This window comes from Aedes albopictus, chromosome 2 (assembly GCF_035046485.1).
Source record: "Aedes albopictus strain Foshan chromosome 2, AalbF5, whole genome shotgun sequence".
NCBI classification, from domain to species: Eukaryota; Metazoa; Arthropoda; class Insecta; order Diptera; family Culicidae; genus Aedes; species Aedes albopictus.
In genome coordinates, this window is record NC_085137.1 from 320363790 (window position 1) to 320389266 (window position 25477).

At 39.3% G+C, this 25477-nt stretch overlaps 1 protein-coding gene across 2 annotated transcripts in view; it reads right to left on the reverse strand.

The window, feature by feature from the left end:
- LOC109622194 (uncharacterized) overlaps nt 1-25477 on the reverse strand; it is a 302271-nt gene that overhangs the window by 13137 nt on the left and 263657 nt on the right. For both annotated transcript variants that reach the window (XM_062852346.1, XM_062852347.1), the window contains 3 exons: nt 24342-24479; nt 23970-24274; nt 3792-4013 (listed from right to left, as the gene is read on the reverse strand). In XM_062852346.1, the coding sequence (XP_062708330.1) occupies nt 3792-4013; nt 23970-24274; nt 24342-24479 (665 nt within the window). The remainder of the gene's footprint in view (nt 1-3791; nt 4014-23969; nt 24275-24341; nt 24480-25477) is intronic.

Below are 25477 nucleotides of genomic sequence, written 5' to 3' on the forward strand. Positions count from 1 at the left end.
GATCCGGGATACGGCGTTGTTTTCTGATGTTTTCTAAACAAGTACTGGATCTCTTTAATACGAAGTTTTTCTCCAAAATTTCATAAAAGACAAAATGTTTGCATGTTGTAAAAACATAATAATTTTGTGATTGGATTCCAAACAAACCCTGAAATGGCATGGTCACTCATACCCAAAAACACCAATAATATTGTCACATTATTCAAATCTTCCTAAGTTTTACAACGAGGTCATGAAGAAAGCTCATAAAATAAAGACAATAATCCCTGGTAAAGTACCACACAAAACCTCAACTTTGAAAAAATCTACAAGACTGAATTTATGACCAAATGACTTGAAAATTTGGGGTTTTCTATATTGGAAGAAAAATATTAGATAAATAAAAAAATGAAGTCGATTTTTGAGGTTTTGTCCGGCTTCCGGCCACTGTGCTAGGTGTCAAGGGAATATGGGTGTTGTTCTAGGTGTTGTTAGTGAAAGGGTACTCCAAAGGATGCGGTTGGTCAACGTTCAGGTACATCATTATTAGACTGCTCCGAAATAGTTATCTGCCCAATACGTCTTGATTTCCTCGTCATCTTAATGGCATTTATTTGTATAACTTGATTTTTCGGTCGAGAATCTGAAATATTACATAATATTAACATTGACGCCGAATAAGCTACATATTAGTGATACGCTCGCCACAGTTACATATTTTTATAATATAATTTGTATCATACAATAAATTTGCCTGAATCCTGCTGAAATAAAATATTGATTAGCAGCAAAATTGAAACAAAAATATTACATAAACATCATAAAAGTGCATCAACCTTTGATCTTGGAATATTTGTAAACTACTGCCTGGAAGGAAAATTTCAAGATCAAAATTTGATTTGGTAGATCTTACGCCGCAACGCACCATTCTGAGGTGATCTACCCACGTTACGGGACGGGATGCAAAAAGGCGTGAGCTGGTACTCATTAAATATTCCGAAAATAAATATAGCCTATAGAATCAAAATGCTCGAGAAGTTGCAAAGTGAAACCACAGCAAATGTTCATACATTAAATGGATGTATGCAAGGCCTTTCTCCATGGCATATATGCAAATACGGAGTCATATCAGCGCCAGGAACTGTTTGCAAACTGCTAAAATCAATTTAAACTCTCAAACAATCTTCACGGTAATGTAATGAAGAACTGAAAACGGTGTAGCTGAAACTCGGATTTTGAAGATCATGAAAATGAACAACGGTAAAGGCTGGGTATGCTGCGCAATACAGATCCCATTGTGATCCACTAGCCTCTGCCCAGCAACCCCTATCCCTACCTCCTCGTGGTACCGGCCGGAAACTGAAACAATCCGTGTTCGATGGGAACTCCAAAAACACCATCTTTCTAAGTAATGAGGATCCTGAGTTATATGAGATATAATATTTGTATGCTCACTAGCGCCGCCTTGTGGTGAAGTATCAAATCAAACGGTTCATCATCTGTAAGCCCTTGCCCAAGCAAACAATTTTGCCGAAGACACCAACTCTACTAGTAGTCAGGAGCTAACGATATAAGAGATGTTAATTTCTTCAGTGTTACATCTGTTTGTCAGTGATGTCTTTTTGGGTTCATTCAAATAATACGTAACGCCAAATTTTAAAATTTTAGAGCGCCTCTCTACCCCACGTAACAACTTTTGTATGGGAAATTTAGAAATTTTGTTTAAAGCGTAACACAGCGCTTGACCCCCCCCCCCGCTCCTCCTATCGTTACGTAATATTTGAATGACCCCTTTTGAGCTGCAGGACATGTATGTCTACCCATCTACAGAAGTGCGATTTACCTTATTGTTTTGAACGTCTTGTCCGCTTGCTAGGTACGTTTCTTCCTATTGATTGGGAACATATTGAAATCAGTGTTGGTAAAAACTCAAATTCTCAAATCTCATGCTTGAGTTGTTTCACGCGCGATTCTTGACTCGCCAAACTCACCGCCGGAAAAATCATGCATGAGTTGACTCGCGATTTCACTCATTGCTTTATTTCTTGGTATTCTTTTTACTTACTTCGATGTTTTTAGGATTATATGATAGAACGAAAGCAAACCTATCGTACAACAACATTGGATGCCGTTCAAATTGATTTCGGTTCGTTTTACAAGCGAACGAGATTTCGGCGCTTGACTCGTGAGAGCGAGATTTTGCATGAAAATCTCGCGCGTGAGAAAATGATTTAGATTCGCGCGCGAGTTTGCTCACGCAGGAGCGGTTCATGAGTGTGCTTTGAGTGTGATTTTACCAACACTGATTGAAATGATCACTAGCGCCACCTAGCGGTAATTTCCTGTAGGGGAGACTGGGGAGACTTGATCCCTTTTTCTTAATTTGTCTGTAACTTTAAGAAAAAACACAAAACTAGATCCATTTTTCGTACAGAATAACAGATAAACATCTATTGCAAGTTTTTACAAAACGGAAGGACTATAAATTATTGTTAAAGTTTTCGAAACTGTGTTTTTATGGAGGCTTGTCTTATGATGTATTTTTCAAAAATGGGTCAAAATTGATCCCCTTTTGAGCACATGATTAATTTCAAAGGAAAATAACTCCAGAAGCTTCCTATTCATTTTCTTTTTAAGTTTTCTTGCATTTTTGATGCATACGATGTGAAATTATAAGATTTCCTTAAATTGTTAAGGATATGCCGTATCTTGAAAATGGGGAGACTTAATCCCCCTTTTCATGGTTTGTACTAAAATAATAATTATCTGACACGTTTTATCATTGAATATACTAGAATTCCGAATAAATAGAGGCTTCCAAATTGAATTTTGATTTTCACATGTATAATGTGTGTGTAATCCTCGAGGGATCAAGTTTCCCCACGTCACTGTTGTGGGGCTGTGCATAAACCACGTAGACCAAAATTTGACAACCTCAGACCCCCCCTCCCCCCTCGTAGACTTTCGTTCATACAAAAATTTTGAAATTTGTATGGAGCGTAGACTTTGGTCAGACCCCTCCCTCCCCCCAAAAAGTCTACGTGGTTTATGAATGGTCCCTGTATACACTAGGCTACATTAATTGAAATATTTATATAACAGCCCAATTTAAATAAATACGTTTGATTGTACTTTATTTGTACTATGTGCTGTGAAATTTTGACACGATCTGGTTCAATTTTCACAAAGTTATTTAGATTTTTCGGAATCGCCTAAAAGATTTCTGAAAGATTGAAAACAAACCATCAGCCAATAAAAAATAATGCAATACACAATAAAAATCAATTGTAGCCAAAACATTGTCGTCTGTCCAGATGTCGTTTTGGAAAAAATATGCTGGAAGAAAACTGTTCTTGATTCCGAGAAAATAAGGGGGGAACAAGTCTCCCCAGGGATCAAGTCTCCTCAGTCTCCCCTACTTAATTGTTTACCACTAGATAGGCCTTGACACTTGACATACCTAACATCTTTGCTGAAAACATCATCCTTTTAAAAAGTAAGGATCACGAGATATACGAGAATGTATGTTAGGGTCCAATGGACCCCAGGGTCCCAAAACGCACTTTCATTTAAGGTATCCATTTGAGGGTTAAACATTCAAAAAAGTCATTGGGAGTGGAAGCTCTCAAATAATAACCGTGGAAGCTTTTTAAAATAATTAATTTTCATGAATTTTAACGATAATGCTAGTTCTTCGCAGAATACGTGGAAGTGCTCATAGCACAAAGCTGAGAAGTAGGCTGTCTCTGTTGGCTCGTTACTACAATTTTTCCAAATTAATATTCGATTGCAGTTATCAAACTGCTACTTACTATGCTGAGGGCAGTCATGATGCAGGCACGTGTTGGTTGCAAATCTGTGCCGCCGTTGTTGACTTGTTGTAGCGGCGGCGAAATAATCGAACTTGATGAATCGTTGCAGGGCGTCGAGTGACCGTTGGCCTTTGCTGACAAAGGGCCGTTTTCCACCGTGTGGATGTCTTCAGTGGATGAAGCTCCTTTTAGACCGTTACTACCGGATCCAACGTCGATGTTCTGCAAAGAATGAAAGAGTGGGAGAAATGCTACTTAAAATACGGCTACCAGTCAGGTGAAGAATGTATGTTCCTTGTTCATATGTTCCGATACGGAAAACGAAGCGAAGCAGATTTATGCCTGAAGGCCCTCAAATTTATTCTTTCCTGCTCAGTTGATAGGAATCAGTAGGATAGAACAGCAGGAAAGGATAATATATAGATTACATGTTTGTTGCGTTTCCTGTTCGGTTTCCTTGTGGTGTATTTGCATGAAAACAAATAGAACCGGAAAAATTGGGATCATCCAATATTAGAGCCAACGCTTCTTAGTTTTCCCGATTGTAGGCATTTTCCCAGGAAAAGATGTTGCCAAGCTTTCCACAACTAATTCTTACGTAGGGTAAATGTGTATAATGCGCCCCACCGGGGCAAAATGCCCCTGTCCAATTTCATGGATTACACGAATTATTTGAGAAAAATGTCAATTGGTAACACTGCCTAATTATGGTCTCACCCTACTAGAACAGTTTGACAGCTGCCGCGCGCTTCAAAACAAAAACAAAGCAAAAAAACCAAAACACCGTGTTTCGATCTAATTTCTCGGCAGCTTTGTGTAAGTGTTTTTAAAACAATTTCCCGTTGAAAATTGGAAACGAAGCGGTGTGGCGCTACATAACGGTACAATCTACGTGTTCCAGGTGTTGAAAAGGTGAGATTTGCAGGTAAATTCATATAAAATTGATTTTTTATTCAGAACCCGCACCGGGGCAAAATGCCCCACTTTCGGCTGGCTTGTATGGCCGCTTGTTTATGCCACCGCTTTATTTATCTTATTTTGTCGTTTCCTTTATGGTTCTAGATGCCTCGAAATGCAAACCGAACCACATCCCGGCGCTCGTGGACGGCCGACGGATTGTCGCAGGCCATCGCAGCGGTAAATTACGGTGTTTCAAAGACCCAGGCCGCCAAACTGTACGGCATTCCGAAGCGCACTCTTCGGCGATATTTGAGGACGCCGCCGGACACATCAGGAAGCGGCCCAGTCAGTCTGCCGCCACTGGGAAGTTTCAAGCCAGTGTTTACTGTGGAGCAGGAACAGCTGCTAGTGAATCATATTATTCAAATGGGTGAATGCTTCTACGGATTAAGCTACAAGGAAGTGCGTAGCTTGGCATTTCAAATGGCGGAGAAAAACGGAATACCACACCCATTTGACCAGCGTATCAAACTGGCTGGACCCGATTGGCTGAAAAGCTTCCTTCTACGTCACCCAACACTCTCGTTGCGAGCTCCGGAGAATACATCTGTGGCGCGGGCAAGAGGATTTAATCGGGAGAGCGTCAATCAATTTTTCGATGTTTTGCAACGCATTTACGAGGAGCACGAGTACCCGCCCAGCCGAGTATGGAATGTTGACGAGACAAGCGTAAGCACGGTAAGGGAATGTTCGTTTCGTGCTTATGTTGTTTTCTTATTTGTTTATATTTTAGGTTCCCGACCGAAGCCCGAAGGTGGTGGCAAAAAAGGGCCAGCATCAGGTTGGAAAACTGGTGTCGGCCGAGCGTGGCGAGAACACCACGGTGACGATGGCCATGTCAGCGGCGGGGCAGTTTTTGGCACCATTCTTCATTTTCCCTCGCCAGCGCATGCATGATGGGCTGAAAGTAGGAGCACCAGCTGAATCAGGATTCACTTGCAACAAGAACGGATGGAGCACCATAGAGACTTTCTCAGAATGGTTCGATCATTTTCCGTCGTATGTCCGTCCGTCTGCTGAGACCCCTGTGCTTCTCATTATGGACGGCCACTCGAGTCATACGAAGAATCTGGAAGTGCTCGAAAAGGCCAAACTGAACCATGTTCGGATCATTTCTATCCCTCCCCACACATCGCACAAAACACAGCCTCTCGACGTCACTTTTATGGGTCCGTTCAAAACCCATTATGCGAATGCTTTGGACAACTACGTTAAGCGAAATAAGGGAAAAGTGGTAACAATCTATCACGTCGCTGATTTAGTGAATGAATCGTTCACTCAAGCAGCCACACTCACCATAGCTCAGAATGGCTACAGAAAAACTGGCATACATCCACTTAATCGACAAGCTTTTTCGGAAAATGACTTTGCTCCCGCTGCTTTTCTGGACCGAACGTTGGACCAGCACACTACTGAACGTGGAACTGTTCGAGTATCATCTTGTGACCAACAACAGCTGCAGAACCTGAATGATGATCCTGCTGCGACTGCTGCAAACGTAGTTGATATGCGAGACCTCGAAAGTGTCACTGAAGAGATCGTGCTAGATGCTGACTCCACGTTTTACTTTTTTGACGAAAACGGTACCATCACGTCGCTAGTGGTACAAGAAAGCAATTTGTCAGAGGAAAAGCAATGTGAAACGGATAGTCCTGAGGTCTTGCCAGAAACACCATCAGATCCTCCCTTCGGCAATATCCAGATTGGAAATCATCATTCGCCAACGCGTATTCCTTCGAAAAAAGTGCGTCACACGACACACTGTTATAATTCGATGGACAACGATGAAAACTTGTCGCCAGCGGAAATCGCTGCACCTTCGATTCCAAAGCGTCGACGATGGGATAAAGGTTTTTCAAAATCACAGAACAAATCTATTACCTTCAACATTCTCCCGCAAATGGTCGATCTCAATCCTACTAATGCTCAGGAGCAAATAGAAAGGAAGCGGAATACTGGCAACAAAAAACAGCAAAGTGCGGAATTGACATCATCCCCATACCGACAGCGACTTAAGGAAGCACAGGCCAGTAAGGATATAAAGAACATCAAAAAGAAACCTGTTCGTAAACGTAAAGCAAAGGCGAATGATAAGCCGGAAGACATTCTTTGTCCAACGTGTGGTGCATGTTTCAGTGCTTCAGCAAACGGGACGGGATGGAAGAAATGTATTGCGTGTTCTGAATGGTTCCATGCTGAGTGTCAGGATTCGAATGATGATTTGATGACGTGCTCGCTTTGCATTTGAGTATGCTTATTTGGCACATTTTTATGTGCATATGAAATTGAATTGAAAAGAATTCGTTGATTTTTTGAACATTTTGAGTTTTTGTTACCTACATACATAAAATGAAATAAAAGTGATCTGATAAAACAATAATGCTTTTTTATTGATAAAATAACGGCAATGGATATTGGTTTATAAAAAAAATTGAGGAATTGTGGAAGCAGTATGATTATTTTGTTGCACTTGTTTCGGACAAATAACCCAAATGTTGTGGGGCATATAATACCACTATGGTGGGGCATACTATTTATTTGTTATGAGGCATATTATACCTTAGCCGGGGCGTTTTGCCCCACCATTTTTTCAAAAGTCAGATTTTGACCATGATGAAAAACTGGTAATTGTACAATTATTTCACTAATTTCAAGCGAATAGACACCAAGAATATTTGAATAACTCCAAAAATGTTTAATTAACGTAGCGGTTTTATTGAAAATGGTGCTGAATATGCAAATATCTTCATTTTTCCTTAGGGGGGGCATATTATACCTGTTTACCCTACTTTATGGATGCTCCTTTCAAGTTTTCCTCACTCTAGTTGTAGAGCAGCAAAGCAGGTAGTTTTTGATTTTGAATCACGTTCACAGCAGGGGATTAATAAAACAATCCTCCCACTAGTTTCATTTAATCGACCTCCATTGCATTTCCACTATTTGGGCCACTCCTTGGCACTTAGATTCAATACACCGACGACGTTCCATTCCCTTATCCATGTTGCTTATTGCAGGCATTCCTGTGAGGTAAAAATTCCAAGACCGGAAAACCAACTACGGAAACCAACCAGAACCAGAAAATGGGAAAGTCAGAGATCGCAGGAGCGATACCCACGCCTTTTTGCCGTAAATCCACTCCCCGGAATGGTTGCATCTAGTCAACCAACTGGACTTTGCAGGTCCATCCGTAATGCCCGGTTGTTCACTATAGTGTAGAGCGGTGACCGAAGGCGAAATGCTTAGTGATAAGGAGTGAAGCTTCTTCATGTGGATTTCAAGTGATTGAAAGCTGGAAACAGCACTACACTAAATTCTTTTTTTACACGATCTTTTTTTACGCGGTTTCATTTTACACGATTTTTTCTACACGATTTTCTCGAAATTACGTGATGTGTTTTTGGAAAGATTCTTCTCTCCTGGTCGCAATTTACTTCCGATGGGGCTCAAATTTCTACCAGAGATCTCTCTTATCATCCTTGATACCCTGTCAAAATTTTAGGATGATCCGATAAAAAAAGTTTTGAAAACTTTTTTTACACGAGTTTTTTTACGCGGAACAAAAAAATCGCGTAAAAACAGAATTTAGTGTATCAAGAACACCTCATATGTGGAAATTTACCTACGGCTTATGGAGAGAGTAGTCATTCTAAGTCAAACTGAATGTCAACCTTTAACCGAAAAAGTACTTTCTATGGCACTCTGTTGAAATTTTACAAGTTTGGGTGGAAGAAGTTCTTTCGTATGTCCCGGCTGTGAGCTTAAACCTGAAAAACGGAGCAGCTTTCAAAAAAAAAAAATGGAAGAAACGACCATATGCAATGTTTATCACATAAATGAAGCTACTTGTTAAAAAGATGGCTATGATGTAATAAAGCATTGCCCAAAATATAATACTTTCCCAAGTGATAAATTCTTACTATACAGTTTTTTTATGTATATTAAACAACAAACTTTGCTATTGTTAGACTATTTGCTTCACTGACGATTTATCTATTGTATATTGGCGACTGATCCTACCGTGTTCTTCCCTACTCATCGAAGGGAGGCGTGCAAAGTATAAGAACTGGTGTATGTAGTACAGACAAAAGCCGTGAAGCAACAGAAATGGACGATAGAGCGAGCCTATGGCGAACCATCGCCACCGCTGCTGTTGTCCTTCCTTCAATTGGACATGTTTCTGGGATCGGTCGGTCGTCGTAGCGAACGAAAAGGTGGAGAACCTTTTAGGAAAATTATTTCGAATGAATAAAATATTTTTATCATTGGACTTATCTTGCTGCTTTGCTTTCTCTTCCGACGACAGACCTACCAACGAGTCGGTCGGTAGGTATGTTTCCTCGTGGTAGCGTGCAGTCGAAGCTAAGGATTGTGTTTATCGTTTTGGATTCATCGATGGTGACGTTGGCATCGGTTGGGTGAATGGCAGGGAGAATGACGGCGACGACGACCTGCCAATGGTTACGGGAATGCAGCGTATTGCGAACTAGAACAGCTGGACTTTGCAATACGGCGGCGATGATACCTGCGATAAACTGACGTGGATTGAGCTGGAATGGTAGCAGTAGCTGGAGTGATGGCATTTTCAGCAACAATAACTCTTTGTTGCGGGATTTACGCTGGAATTTAAAAAGGCCGACATTTAAGTAACAAATATAGATTAAAGAAATTTAAGCAGTTCCGATAGAAATTGTTGCACAGATCCGAGCATTATTTCATGTTTTGTTCCCGGGATTGCTCGAGAGATGCTTTTCGGGATTCCTCCAGAGCAATTACTTTCTGAATTCTATGGATTCTAATTGGATTCCCTTGGAATTCATCCCAGGATCCCTCCAGAGATTCATCCAGGGATTTTTCCAAAGATTCCTTTCGCCAATCTCTTTGCAAGATTCTTCCCGAGATTTCCACTAAAAAAATTTCTACGGGATTCTTTCGTGTATTTTTTTTTCATTTTCTAAGTGTTCCTAACTATATTCCTCTCGATATTCTTATAGGGATTTATCCCGGTATTTCGCCAGGAATATTACTACTACCGGGATTACTTCAGAGATTCATATTGAAATTTCTCTTAAAATTCCATCAGACATTGTTTGGGACATTTTGTTTAGGAGTCATTTCAGGAATTTGTTCCAGATTTTTTCCTAGGATTCCACATGAGATGCTCACTCGCTTCCGGGTTCATTACAGGTTTTTAGAATTTTTGAAGGAATCCCTGCAAAAGTTTCTTAAGGAATCTCTTGAAGGTTTTCTTAAAAAATACCAAGACGGTTTTGTGAAGAATTACTGATGAAATTTCTGAAAAAATCTATAAAAGGCTTCAACCCGGGAGCGGTCGCGTCGTGTACTGAGTACACGCACCATGTAAAATGCATGCTTGTGGTACACAGCGTGAGCGCGGCGTCACTGCAGGTAGTCAAAGACGCGACTGCTCGAGGGTTAAAAGGAATCCTTTCGAGAAATTTTGTATAGAATAGACACATTCTAGCGTGACGTTACAACGTTTTGACACCTTTTTGGTCGGATTTTTCACAATAACTCGTAAATTTTACCGTAATCCCTCAAATATTTTTGCATATTCGGATTTCCAATAACAACGTTACAACGTTGTAACGTCACGCAACAAATTCCGATTTTTAACATACTTTTCCAATGAAAACAAACTGTTCAACAGATCCTACTTATTGGAAATTTTACAAGGAATCCGAACATGCAAAAATATTTGAGTGTTTACGATCAAATTTACGAGTTATAGTGAAAAATCAAACCAAGAAGGCATCAAAACGTTGTAACGTCACGGTAGAATGTGTAAATAATGGCGGACTTTTCTAGAGAATTTCAAATTTATGATTTTCTGGAAGAATTTATGAGCAAATTCATGAAAGGTTTTTTTTTATGTGTATTCTAGCTTAAGCTTATTCTACACTTATTCAGAAGGCCGGCTCCAGAAGCACAGAAATTCATGAAGTAATCTCTAGTGAACATAGAACAATTTCTAAAGGAATCAATGGAAGATTTTCTAAGCGATATGAGAGATTTCTAATATATAAAGGAATCTATTGAAGACTTTTTGATGGCAACTTTCTAAAGAAATCTAGACGATTTTCTAAAAAAAAGAGTCTGGAAGAATTTTTGAAGGAATTCGCAGAGGCATTTCCGAAGGAAACTCTGGAGGGATTTCTGAAGGAATTTCTGCTAAACTGTCTATAGGAATCGATTCCATGGAGGAAAACTGAGGTTATCTATTAAAGAGTGTCTAAGTAATCGTTAAGATATATTTTTGCAGGAATCTCCAAAGAAATCCTGGAAAAAATTGTTAAATAGAAGTATTAAGAAAACGAAGTATGAAGAATATTTGAAGGAATCTGTGGAGAAATTTCTGAAGGTATCCTTGAAGAAAATTTACAAATTTATCCCTGAAAGGCTTTTTGAAAGAATATCTACTGAAATTTCTTAAGGAAATTATGGAAGATTATCTAATCTAATCCTTGGAGAAACATCGAGGAATCCTTTGACTAATTTCTAAAAAAATCCCAGATAACTTCATAAGAAATATAAGAAAAAAATTAAATTAATGCGAAGAAAATCCTCGGAAGTAACCTCGAGAAATTCCCCAGTGAATTTTTTTTTATCTGAATCAACGAGATGTTGGAAAACTTCTGGCAACACTGCTAAAGTATATCGCTTGGCATCTGGTGCTCTCAGTTTTTTCTTAACATTTTCTTTGAAAGTGCTTCCAATCGGGTTGGAATTATTGTGAAGATTTACGTGAAGCTCATATTTACACTGTGCATATGAAGAAAACCTAAATAGTGCATTAATTCTCACCAAAAAGTGCGGAAGAAAGTGCAATTTTCTGTGGATCATAATTGCATTGTGTGAAGATTAAAGAAAGGGGTGACAGAAGGAAGTGCGAGGGGACCGAAAATATAGAGGCATTGTCGTCGACTACGATTGTGTGTTAGTAGTGATCTATCGCAGAGCGGGAGATCCGATAGCCTGAGGTTGGTGCTATCGGGCGACTGATACTGTTGTGCGTGAAGAGAGGATCTGCTGATCACTCAAGCCTAGTGCGCGGTGTGTATGAATACAGTATTTGAAAAAAAAAAATCCAAAAGGAAGAGTTTCAAAAAAGAAACCGAAAAATATTGAAGTGCTGTGTGAAGTAATGGAGTCGTATGAAGAACCAGTTTCAAGTGCAGCGACGGAAATGATGGAAACAGAAGATACTTTAAAAGAAGACGATCTTCTGCAAAGTGTCTCAATGGAAGATATCGGGGGTGGGAGATCGGTTTCGTCTTCAATCCTGAACTCTGACGATGAAGAGGATGGAGTGAATGTAACCATAAGGAGGTACACAACATGCCTCCAGAGAATCCCAGAAACCGAGAAAGCGAAGTTGTAAGGCCGAAGTTAAGTGGAGCGAAGAAGAAGCGATTTAGAAAATTGCTGTTGAGTGGGCATAATCGGGAGGAAGCCCTGTCCATGGCTTTAATGCCACAACAAGTGTCGACGCCGAAGAGAACACGAAACATGAACTGCAGCAGCAACAGTGAGGGGAATCCCACCCCTAAAAAGCAAAAAAGACTTCAGGTTCACCATTCCGTCAACAAAAGGATTGATAACATCAGATCAGGAACAGTGTTGGTAAAATCACACTCAAAGTACACTCATGAACCGCTCCTGCGTGAGCAAACTCGCGCGCGATTCTGAATCATTTTCTCACGCGCGAGATTTTCATGCAAAATCTCGCTCTCGCGAGTCAAGCGCCGAAATCTCGTTCGCTTGTAAAACGAACCCAAATCAATTTGAACGGCATCCAATGTTGTTGTACGATAGGTTTGCTTTTGTTCTATCATATAATCCTAAAAACATCGAAGTAAGTAATAATAATACCAAGAAATAAAGCAATGAGTGAAATCGCGAGTCAACTCATGCATGATTTTTTCGGCGGTGAGTTTGGCGAGTCAAGAATCGCGCGTGAAACAACTCAAGCATGAGATTTGAGAATTTGAGTTTTTACCAACACTGATCAGGAACAACAACAAACGAGCAAAATGCGAATCAACAGCCGACCTACAGTGAAGTGGCCAAATGGGTGAGGGTAGGAATGCTCCTGAAAAACTACCCACAATGCCAGCTGACCCCGGAACAGATGGACATGGTATTAGAGTCCATTCTTGAAAAAGTTGCGATGCAAAGAAGAGAGTCCTTCAAGCCGAAGTTCATCAACTGTTGGCAACGGACTGGGCATTTATTGATTAACTGTCAGGACAAAGAAACGGCGGATTGGCTGGATACTGTTATTCCTACGCTTTACCCATGGCAAGGCGCCGAATTAACAGTTGTCCAGGCAGATGATATCCCACGGTTAGACTTGATGATAGGTTCCTTTCCTCAAAACGTGAACAACGACTGTTGAAATGCGGGTCCAGGGCGAACGAATATATATTGAAAGCAGCCTTTTTTGGTCAGCTTCAATGCTGGAATTTTATTTATCATTACAGATTCAAACTTATTTTAATCCTTAATATAACTTACATTATAGTTTTCTTCTGCTACTCCCAGACACAAACATCCCAACACTTTCACTTCTGCTATCTACTGCCTTCAATATTTTGCCCAGTTGTATATGCTAAACTATGCCAGTGCTGCCAGTTTCACCAAACTCAAATCCTTCGTAACAGCCTCCCCCCGTGAAACTGGTAGCAGGTTGAATTAATTTATTTACCTATTTCCCATGGAATTCCTTTTTTATTTCTAGCACACTTGAATGGGTACTCTCGCTGTTTATAGTCACCGATATACACCACTTCGTCGCTTTCGTATTCGCAGTCCACCGATAGACAATCTCCGCCAGGGTCAAACACCACGAATATTTTTTCTATTGACCAGGTCACCATTGTCACACTGCAGAATTCACAGTAATTGCCGTTTTCGCAGACTTGTAGATTCTGTTTTGCTTTCGAACGTGTATTACGCATGCGACAATCGCCAAACTGCCGCACTCCAATCCGATCTCTTTTATTACAGTCGTCATCGCGGTCACCGCTATTGTTTTGATCGAGTCTAGCCTCTCGAGGTGCAGTGGCATCAACAGCAGCCACAGGTTTTCGAATTAGACTTATCGTTTGTGGTGTAGTTGGTTGATGAGCGTTCGCTGCTATGAGTTGGGAAGTAGTGCAAACAGCCACTGATATGCTAGGGACAGTGATCGGGCTCGGATCACTGGTTGTATTTGGACCTGCATTTTCATCAATGAACTGTTTTATTATTTCAGCCTTCATGGCGGCAAATTCCAACTCAATTTGTTTTGCAGCTTTTCGGTACGCCTCATCAATTTCCGCCAAATCCCGTTGATATTCTGCCTCATTACGTCGTTCTTCATCGTCGTACAGCTTTCGCCATAGCAAACTTTGCTCATCCAAATGTTTGAGCCTGAGTATGCTAGTCTCCATTGCGATCTATCGGCAGATGATTATTTATAATCATTGAAGTTTGTTGAAATGCGGGTCCAGGGCGAACGAATATATATTGAAAGCAGCCTTTTTTGGTCAGCTTCAATGCTGGAATTTTATTTATCATTACAGATTCAAACTTATTTTAATCCTTAATATAACTTACATTATAGTATTCTTCTGCTACTCCCAGACACAAACATCCCAACACTTTCACTTCTGCTATCTACTGCCTTCAATATTTTGCCCAGTTGTATATGCTAAACTATGCCAGTGCTGCCAGTTTCACCAAACTCAAATCCTTCGTAACAACGACAATGACACTATCAGGATTTTCATCGAGAGTCAAAATTACGGTCTGACCACAGACAAATGCAGGATCATTCAACGAAACATTCTCTATGAGAAACACGTTGAATGGTACTTTTTTTTTTAATTCTTAACCACTCAACCTATTTTTACAGCTCTTTCGTCCACTAGGGCACTACGTGAGCGATTCCAATTGGCGGCTGCACTTACAGGGGATGGCCAAAATGTTTGGGATAGGCAACTTTTTTTTCTCTCACAAAAAAGTTCAACATGGTATAACTTTTCATAGAGTGCATCAAAAAATCTCAAATTTTGACTGTTTGTCAACCTATTATATGTGCATCATTGGTACAAATTTGGGCTCGATTGATTAATGTTGCGCAAAGTTAGAACCGTTCGAGTAAAACACTATTTTTTAGACAACTCATTTTTGAGCTGTAATATCTCGGAAACCAGTGAACCGAATTGAATGAAATTTTGAACGTGCACTAACAATATGCAAATGCTTCACAAACTATTTAAACATACGTACTTTTTGAACGTTGAAAAAAGTTATCATGAATTGACAATTTTTGGATTTTTCTCAAAAAAAATGTAATATTTTTACATCATTGTCAATAAATTCTATTGTTGATATACAAAGATTTTCCACTTCTGTTCTTAAGTTATCTCTAATCAGATATATTGGAGCCTATTGAGATTGATGGAAGAACACATTTAGAATTTTTTGTGAGGTATTGTAAATTTGACCTATTTTCCTCTATATGGGTAAAAATTCCAACCCAGTATAACTTAATTCGCCGTGAGAAAATATTACATTTTATAACGTCGTATTAAGTATCAATAAATTGCTGATAAACGTTAAAAAATTCATTCAATTCGGTTTACTGGTCTTCGAGATATGACAGCTCAAAAATGAGTTGTTTAAAAAATAGTGTTTTACCCGAACGATTCGAACTTTGCGAAACATTAATCAATCGAGCCCAAATTTGTGCCAATGATGCACATATAATAGGTTGATAAACAGTCAAAATTTGAGATTGTTTGATGCACTCTATGAAAAGTTACAGCATGTTGAATTTTTTGTGAGAGAAAAAAAGTTGCCTATCCCAAACATTTTGGCCATCCCCTGTACACTGTGTACAGCTCCTAAATGTATTCTATTATATTCTTATTCGAACTGGTTTGCCTTCGTGCTGCTTTCACTTTTCTATCCTGTCCTTGGTAGAATGATGAGCACGATGATGGAATGATGTGTGGCTGTTGTTCCTTTTTCAGTCCGATTGGGGGTCGTCCATTATGGGTTGCCGTTCGCCGATATCCAATTATCCGGGTCCGTTTGAGCTATGAGAGCTCAGAAGAGGGTCAAGTGCCAGCCGCTCTCGGGGGAAGAGCAACTGACGAAGTATCGGGGTTGGGATCGAACCCATGACCATCCGCTTATGAAGCGAACGTGTAGCCACTGCGCCACGGGCCCCGGCTTTGAATGGTAGAGTAAAGTGGGGCAAAAGTTCGAGTGGGGCAAGAGTTTCTTTTGAAGTTTTTGAACTCAATTCAAATTATTTCTTTCGGGTGTCAAGGTTGTTCGAACCCTTTTTGAGAAAGAGTCTTTCACTTAAAAAATTATGAAAATTGATCAATATTTCGAGAAGTTGTTGGTTTTTGATCAAAAAATTGTAACATGCGATGGCCCTTCCAACGCATGGAATGAAATTTTAATGAAATCGAATTCGATATTTTATTTTGGGGCGTAACTAGGCATATTTTGAAGATGCTCTAGCATGTATAACTTTTAGCAAAAAAGATTTGGAAATCGTATTTTACACATAGTGGGGCAAAAGTTCGAATTGTGGGGCAAAAGTTCGAGTCATGTGGCAACTTTAGGTATAAACCTAAAATTGCGCAAAATGTACATATTATCTCTAAGAGTGATGGAATTAGTGAGAAAACTCGATAAAAGTTGAAAAAATATGTTGTTTTATCTGAATTTGACGGAAAACTACTAATTTTTGGTGTAGTAAATTTAACCCTGATTTGGGTAAAATCTAAATAAAATTTTAAAGTGTATTCCAGTTCTAACATCAAATATTAAGTGGTTTCAGGTATTCCTATTACCAAAGTGTCAAAATAGTGTGCAACGGTTAGCGAAATTCCACAAACACTAGATTCGAACTTTTGCCCCAGTGGTGGGGCAAGAGTTCGAATAAAACACACACATACAAAAAGTGTTGTAACTCAAAATTGAAAAGACATTTGGCGTAACTTTGTTCAGCAAAATTTTAGCTGATGGATGGTAGAATCAACACACGGTATTTATTTATTTATATCTGCTTCGATTTTTTTGAATAGGTTGAATTATCAACTAAGGTCGAACTTTTGCCCCACCTTACTCTACTTCACTGTGGATGAGGCATCCATGCAACATTTCAAAACGTGTAATTTCCTAATTAATTACAAGTTTGGGCAGACAACTCTACGGAAAAAGGGTATGTATAAACCTGATTCCAATGGAAAAGTTAGCTTGAGCGATGATACCACAGACCAGGAGCCGGAAGATTTCGTAAGTACTGGGAAACAACAAGATCGTAGTGTCCCGGGAACAAGCGGAATTCATGGAAACTCGTTGAAGGTACATGTCTCCGAAAGCCAAACTCTAAACAGTAACACAGATGATCGAAAACCAACGGATCAGAATCGCTCTGGGCCGCCAATGGACCAAAATCGTTCTTTGCCGTTCAAGGCCCAGAATTGTTTTGGGCCGCCAAAGGACCAGAGCTATTCTGAGCCACAAATGGACAAGACTCGGTCTGGGCAACCAAAGGAGTGTGAGTCTGTATGCCTTAAGAGGAAGTACAGGTATACACGGATTTGCATATTTTCAGATAGTCAGGCGGCTTTGAATGCACTAAAATCTTTCACATGTCAGTCTAAACTGGTGTGAGAATGCATTGAACTACTGAAACAGTTGGCCGCTTAAAACCAGTTTAATCTGTACTGGGTACCAGGCCACTGTGGAATAGAAGGTAATGAAAAAGCTGATATACTTGCCAGAGAAGGCTCTGAAGTTCAATTCATAGGCCCAGAACCATTATGTGGTGCATCTAAATGTGAAATACAAATGGAAGTAAAGCGATGGGAGGATCAAATGATACAATCAAACTGGATTGCTACGAAAACATCAAGACAATCCAAACTGTTCATTACTCTGAATGACAAACTATTAAACCTTAATAAAAAATCTCTGAGCATAGCTATTTGGCTTATCACGGGGCACTGCCCGACACGATATCATTTGAAAAATATTCGATCCCAGGTCCTCGGCGTGATAGTCAAATGATTTTACCATCACACCAAGTCCACTCCCCAGTGAGATTTTTTAAGAATTTTTAAAAAGAAACTTTTACTGGAATTTCAAAAGCATATTGATTTTGCTTTCCTCATTAAAAAAGCTGAAATAGTTATTAGAAACTGTATAGTAGATAAATTCTCAGGTAGAATTATGAATTATGATCAGATTTTTTACTTCTTTCAGAAATTGGCTGTTCTTTAGAGGTGTATGCATAACAGCTATTCCATAGAAAAACGATATAGTGCAACTCCGATTGTGTGCCGAGCCCGTAGCGTAGTGGCTACACGTTCACTTGATAAGTGGATGGTCATGGGTTCGATTCCAGCCCCGGCACTTGCAATTTTTCGTCAATTGCTCCTTCCTCCCGAAAGCGGCTGGCACCTGACCCTCTTCAGAGCATATATGCTCCAATGGACCCGGAAACCTGGATATTGATTAACGGCAACTCATAATGGACCCCCAATCGGACTGGCTAAAGGAACAAGAGCCACACATCACGTGCTCATCATTCTACCATGGATAGGGTAGAAAAGTGACAGCATCGCAAAGGCAACCAGTTCGATATAGTAGAATAAGAATAGAATACAATAGGGCGCTGTACAAAGTGTAAGTGCCAATTGGAATCGCTCACGCAGTGCCCTAGTGGACAAAAGAGCTGTAAATTAGGTTAAGTGATTGAAGAACAAAAAAACTTCGATTGTCGTGAAACTTGGTGGGTTCGTAGTTGTTCGTAAATATTTAGATCCGTATTTTTATTTCGTCTTTAGGGTGACCAATTTTCAGATGGAGTGGTCCAAAAGATTTTTTTTTATTATTATTATCTTTATTGAAGTGAAAAAAAAATCAGGTTATAGAACTAAAAAATCCAGGTATAAAAACTAAAAAAAAATCAGAAAAACATAACAGTTGACCGATATTAAACTTCTTTTTTTTGTTTGAAAGCTATCGAATTACAGTTTTATAGGATTATAGGAAAAACTCGTTGAAGGGGTAAAATTGTGTTTTGGGTTTAAAAATATGCATTTTTTTAAGTTTTCTTTACGTTTTCATGTTCTCGGGGTACCCTGGTTTAATATTTTTATCAGAATGTTCAGGAAATTTGACGTAACATATCAATAAATCAGAGATGTTTGTTTTGCAGTCGCGATTTTTTTTCATCCTCAACGATACTACGCTCACACTGTGTACCATAAGCGTGCTGTTATTTTTTGTTCATAGTGCCTGTATCAGTACACGACGTGATCACTCCTGGGTTAAATATTGATATTGCTTAAAAATACATAAAACCTTCTTCTCTTCTTCTGTATGGCTCTACGTTCCCACTGGAACTTGGCCCGCCTCTCTCCAACTTAGTGTTCTTTGAGCACTTCCACAGTTATTAATTGGAGGGCTTTCTTTGCCAGCCATTGCATGAATTAGAACCAGAACGGGAATCGAACCCGTCGTCTCCGAATTCGAGATCCATTGCTTTAACCACTAGGCTAACTGAAGACTGATGAAGAAAAAACCATGATTAGTTAAATTTGAGAATATGATTGGAATTAATTATACTATTCACTTGATTTCAATCTACTTCGACAATTTCCTCACTCAAACCAGGAAAAAGTGAGAACTTCAAGTTCAATCGCCAAAAGCACTAAATCGACATGCTTGTTCCGGAATAAAGACGTCTTGTACGGACATATTATCGAACCACTCAAACCGTTTCCAGCAGGAAACTCTTCCAAGTGGCATCATACTCGGGCGGGAAGCTTGAAGGTACCTACAACCACCGTCTATAAATACAAGCAGTAAGGACCATTCGACCAGCAGCTTAAGAGCAGAAAGTGGTAAATGCATAATCCCAGCAGCAATCTGTGGAACATGTTTTTGGATTTTCGGTGAACAGCCGGTTGCCCGTAGACCGACTAGACTACCGACATCACAATCTGTCTTTTAGAGAGCTGCTTCGATTCGATCCGTCTCACCAGTTCGGGCTCCACTTGGGTAGAGACAAGTGGGGAAGGCGAAGGGCAAGAATGTACCATTTCCCTTGGCCATATTCGTCTTCCTGACATTAAATCCGATAGGAAGAAGATTATCGAGAGTGGATTCGTTTTCGGTCGGACGTTATGCGGGTGGAGGGGTGCGAAATCCGACTTGTTTGCTATGGTGAGGCCTGCAGAAACGAAGCTGAGTTTTAATGGGAAGGAACTTGACACCCGTGATGATTTTTATGAGCTTTGCATAAAATTTTATGTAAATTGCTAAGGTGCTGACAGAAGATCACTTCAATGTACGAGAGTTGATGATTGGATAGTCTGAATACATATTGAATTAAGTTCAAGGATTCTCTTGAGATGCTGGTGACAAAATTAATGTAATCAACAAAAACATTGGGTTGGTAATAGCTCCCTTGAAGTTAAAATATTTTAGATTGATATCCACTAATACATATTGGGAACACTATTTTTATCTAGTTAACAAACTTTGTGCCGTTTGGCGTAACGTCATTTGACTAAATCAGGGTGTCTACTAGGGTGGCCCACACTTAAATGAAAAACAAAAATTTCGAAAAATGCCAAGTCTTACCTCCTAAATCAGTTCTTTTGGAAAAATCGATTAAGCCTAAGGGGGCGCTCAAAGCGCTTGAAGTTTGTATGGGAAAACTTGACCAAATGTATGCAGAAATTTTATGTTTTCAAATTTTGCCGCTAGGTAGCGCTGTAAGCGTTCAATAAATAAACCCTTTGGGTTTATTGATGGTGACTATATATCAAAAAACTTTGTCCAAGACCGCGAAGTGATCCGACGGCTGTGAAAAAAGTTATACCCTAGGCAAAGTGAGGCAAAGTATTTGGATTTCATTATTGATGTTATTCCTTTTACATGTATTAGAAAAAACATCAATAAAGTTTATCCTCACTTTACCTAGGGTATAACTTTTTTCACAGACCTTAGATCACTTTGCGGTCTTCGACAAAGTTGTTTGGCATATAATCACCTACAATAACACCAAAGGATTTGATTATTGAACAATTACAGCGCCACCTAGCGGCAAAATTCGAAAACTTAAAATTTCTGCAAACATTTGGCCAAGTTTTCCCATACAAACTTCAAGCGTTTTGAGCGCCCCCTTAGGCTTGATCGATTTTGCTCAAATTTTGAACCTAGATTCTGGGAGTCCAAAACAACTGATTCAGGAGGTGAGACTTGAACTTTTTCGAAATTTTTGTTTTTCATATAAGTGTGATCCACCTTAGTGTCTACTCATAAAGCAAAATAAAATTGCCTGAGTTTTCCAGGTTTTTCCAGAGGAAAATTTTAAATTTTAACAATTCAAAAATTAGCCCAAATTTTATAAAATTATATATTTCTCAAAACCTATACACAAATATCCTCAAAACATAAGTTCAAATTTTAAGGAAAAATGCGCAAGATTTATTATCTAAGAGATTTCACCAAGTTGCTGAATCCTTTCAAGAACTGTTCAACAAAACTCTTTCGAATACAATAAAAAATAAAAAATATTCCTAAATGTTTCCCAAAGTTCTTTTGGCTTAATTGCAGTAAATTGCTTCAACATCTTTTCCTACAATGACATTCAAAGATGTACTCTAAAAAATTAGGAAAAAACATTTAGGAGTTCAAACAGTAATTCCACAGACAGTTTTTAAAATGAACTTGGATTGCTGGTGGTGTCGTAGTGTTGAGATTCCGAAATTCTACCCATGATTCTTCCTTCAAATCCTTCCTGAATTCCTCCTAAGTTCATATCCAGTTTCTCACAGAGTTTTTTCTTGAAATTAACAAAGGTTTTTCTTTTCTGGCTTTTCCCCGTTTTCCCAAGTATTTCTAGAGGTTAATATTAATTTGCTTCCATATGTAGCTCATTCCGAGATTTCTCACGATTCTAAGTTTTTGGAGGTTTTCCACAGGATTTCTGCTAGAGTATGTACAGCGGATACTCAAAATAACTGGGACAGGTAAAATTTTCAACTCGCTGTAACTTTTTGAAAGGAGTACCAAATATTCTCAAATTTTGACTGTAAGTTCATCAACTAGTTGTGTATCAGTGGTCAAAATTTGGAAAAGATCGGGCCATTCTACACGAAGTTATGAAGATTCTAAAAAACGGTATCATTATTCGAAAGCCAACTTTGAGCTGTTACCTCTCCGGATTCAATGAACCGAATGCAATGAAATTTTGATCATTTATGATTAATATAACGAACTATGAAAAACAGTTGACCTAATTTGAAATAATTAAAAAGAAAAAAATTATAGCGATTTCATGTATTCTATGTTTTTTAGTAAATTTATCTATTTTTCATATGCATCCCATTACTTTTCAATTTAATGCCGGCTATTTGGTTGCTTTCCTTTGAAACATAAATATATTCAAGTCAGTTAGAGGGAATTTTAATGAACTATAATTACTATCTCGAATTTTGAAACGATGATGATGTTTTGGATAAATTGGTGTTATATTAGAAAATTAATCTAACCGTTATAATTTTCTTTCGTGTAAAGAATTTTAAGTTTAGTCAAAGGTTTTCAATAGCTCATTATATAAGTCCAAAAATGATTAAAATTTCATTGCATTCGGTTCATTGAATTCGGAGATATAACAGCTCAAAGTTGGCTATCGAATAATTATACCTTTTTCTAGAAACATTATAACATTCTGTAGAATAGCCCGATCTTTTCCAAATTTTGACCACTTATACACAACTAGTTGATGAACTTACAGTCAAAATTTGAGAATAGTTGATGCCCTTTTCGAAAAGTAACAGCTAGTTGAACATTTTTTGAAAAGTGAAAATTTTACTTGTCCCAGTTATTTTGGTATCCCCTGTAGCTCTCGGACTTTCTTCCAGAGTTTCTCGTTGGATTCCTCTCCCGCAAAAACCTTTGGGAAATATACCGGCTGAAACATTTGTAGAAATTCAAGGGAAGACTCTAGAAGAAAGCTATCGAGAATTTCTTGAAGAAATAACAAGAGAAACTTTAGGAGAAATCCCGGAAGGAATTCCTGCAGAAAATTTGTGAAAAGCTCCATAAAACCTTTCAAGGAGCATCACTAGAAACCCTAGGAATAACTCCTTTAAGAGGAATCCCGAGAGCAACTCTAACATAAATTTCATGACAACATCTGCGGTAAATCCTGAGAAAAAACTCTTGTGGAGATCTCGGGATAGATCCTGGTAGAAACCCACGGGAACTCTGGGAGCAATGCTGGGAAAACATCTACAGAAATTCTGTATGATCCAAGTAAAAATCCCAGAAGAAATCGATTGGAATTCCGGAGTCCGGGAAGATTCTCAAGAAAGAATTCCGCAATTAAATGTTCAAATCTTAGAAAAATGTCAAACGACCGTTTTTCCAATAGCCGTTATGACAAATTTAGTAGAGTGCTTTGTCCAATGAAGTCTTTAAAGACAATCTATAAAACATTGTTTTAAACATGAAAATGCAGTCGATTTTGTCGATGTTTTCAATTAATTGATCTAATTGCCCAAGGCATCGTAAAAACAAGTAGCTTTAAAATTTTGTTTTAACTTTGGCAACATGCTCAACGAGAAAAACAAACGATTTTCCATTCAATACCTTCCAACGAGACCGTATGGTAGTTCAACCGATGCGAACGGAGAAAACGGTTCCGCAAACTTTCTCATCGAGAATTTTTCCACCTCGTTCGGATCAAACAAGTTGGATTCGTGGGGAGTTTCAACAGTTGGTCCGGACTGGCTTATCTTAAAGGGAAAATCTTTTACAAACCAACAACAGATGGCAGATTTTCACTTTTTCATCTTCCCCTGGGAGAATGGGAATCGTCGTCGTCGTCGTCGTCTCAGGCGCTCTCGCAGCAGTCGTGTGCGAAAACTTTTCATGTGAATAAATCAAAGGGAAACTTTTCATTTCCCAGTGCGCCGTTTTCACACAAAACATACAGTGCTCTCAGCAGCAGCAGCGGTTCCAATCCCAAAAGAAAAAAAAAGGTTGCTCTGTGTTTCCCGGAGCATGACTGCGTAAGTAGCTGCTTGTTCCACTACCGGTGAACAAGCATTTCAAGATTTTTCTGTCGCGATTAATCTGTTTGCACGCGGAGATTTCTCGGTCACTTACCTTGTTCTCCTCCGGTGACTTGTCCTTCACATGATGGTCTCTGGCCTCTTCAGGATGCACTCCGTTGGTTTCTGCGCTCTTATCGCTACCGTTGGTCAATCGCTTGGAGGAGCTGGATTCGGTGGCACAGGGATCTGCCAGGGAATCCGAACTCATGGAAGAAGCTTTATCTTCGTCGGAAGAGTCGCCCAGTTCGTAGATGTTCACCATGTGCGCCGCCTGGGCATGCACCATCAAATCCCACGGGTTGGAAAAGGAATCTTTGCACGCCACGCAGAGCAGTTTCGCTGATGGGGGATTGGTTTCTGTGAAGTCAAGGACGGGTTTCAGGTTTTTGATGAAATCCAGATGCGATGCGATATCTATACTCACTGGTTTTGTTGACGGTTAGGGGAGAAACGCACTTGCAGGTAAACCGAAGCTTGCAGTAGGATTTCTTGTGATCCAGCAGCTCGGTCAAATCCGTGAACATTTCCCGACAATTGCCACAAATCAGTGTGTCTGGGTTACCTGCAAGATAAATTGGAAAGAGGGGAAAGTTTAGCTTTTTCCTACACTTTTGTTCATTTTTGTTCTTTGAAGATCAGAATCATTACAAGTGATCAGAAATAACAGGTTTGGACTCAAATAGGTGCAGAAAGATGCAGAATATTTTTTTTTTTGCAATTTCTCATCGTAATAGGCTGTTTTACCTCATGCAAGTCTGACAGGAAAAGGCCTAATTTCCCGCACCAAATAAACAGTGCTGTAATGGTTCATTACAGCACTGATTTGCGTTGCGTAATGAACCATTACAGCACTATTTTCAGTTTTGGTTAACTTCTTGATGCTTTGTGGATGCAGTTTTGAAAAATTGTGACAACTGCACAGTATAACCTGTTAAGTTCAGATTTTCTTAAACATGGCTATGAACATCAGTGTGCAGTTTGATGAAAAAGTTTTGTTAAAAACTATCCTCAAGGGTAATTTATGAAATTGCAAAAAACGTTGTACGCAACTCGGTGCAGAACTCGATTTTTCCAGCACTCGTCGTAATTGTTGTTGTTGTTGTGCACTGGTACCGTTCGCCACGTCGCTGAAGTCGCTCCGTAATTGATTGATATTTGTCGGTCGTTGCATTTATGTTTAAATAGTTCCGTGCCGTTCGTACAATTGTGCTCTGTCATAGCTTTGCAAATTCAGTTTTTGTGAATCAAAAAGCTTATGTCAAACCCGGTTAAACGACAGTATTCCGATTCACATCTAGTGCATTAACTTCCATTGCTCTACAATGGGAAGAGAAAGAACGTGCAAAAAATGCTCCCAGAATGTCGATGCAACAACAAATCTGTACACTGTTTGCGAAGGAGATTGCGCGGGTTTCTACCACGCTGCCTGTGTTGGACTCAGCGACGAAGATTTGAGCGCCCTTTCGTTGAATATAATTTGGATGTGCGATACATGTATGGAAAGTTTCCGGAGAGCAAGAGACAACGTTACGTCTGTACCTACAAGAAGTCCAACGAGCG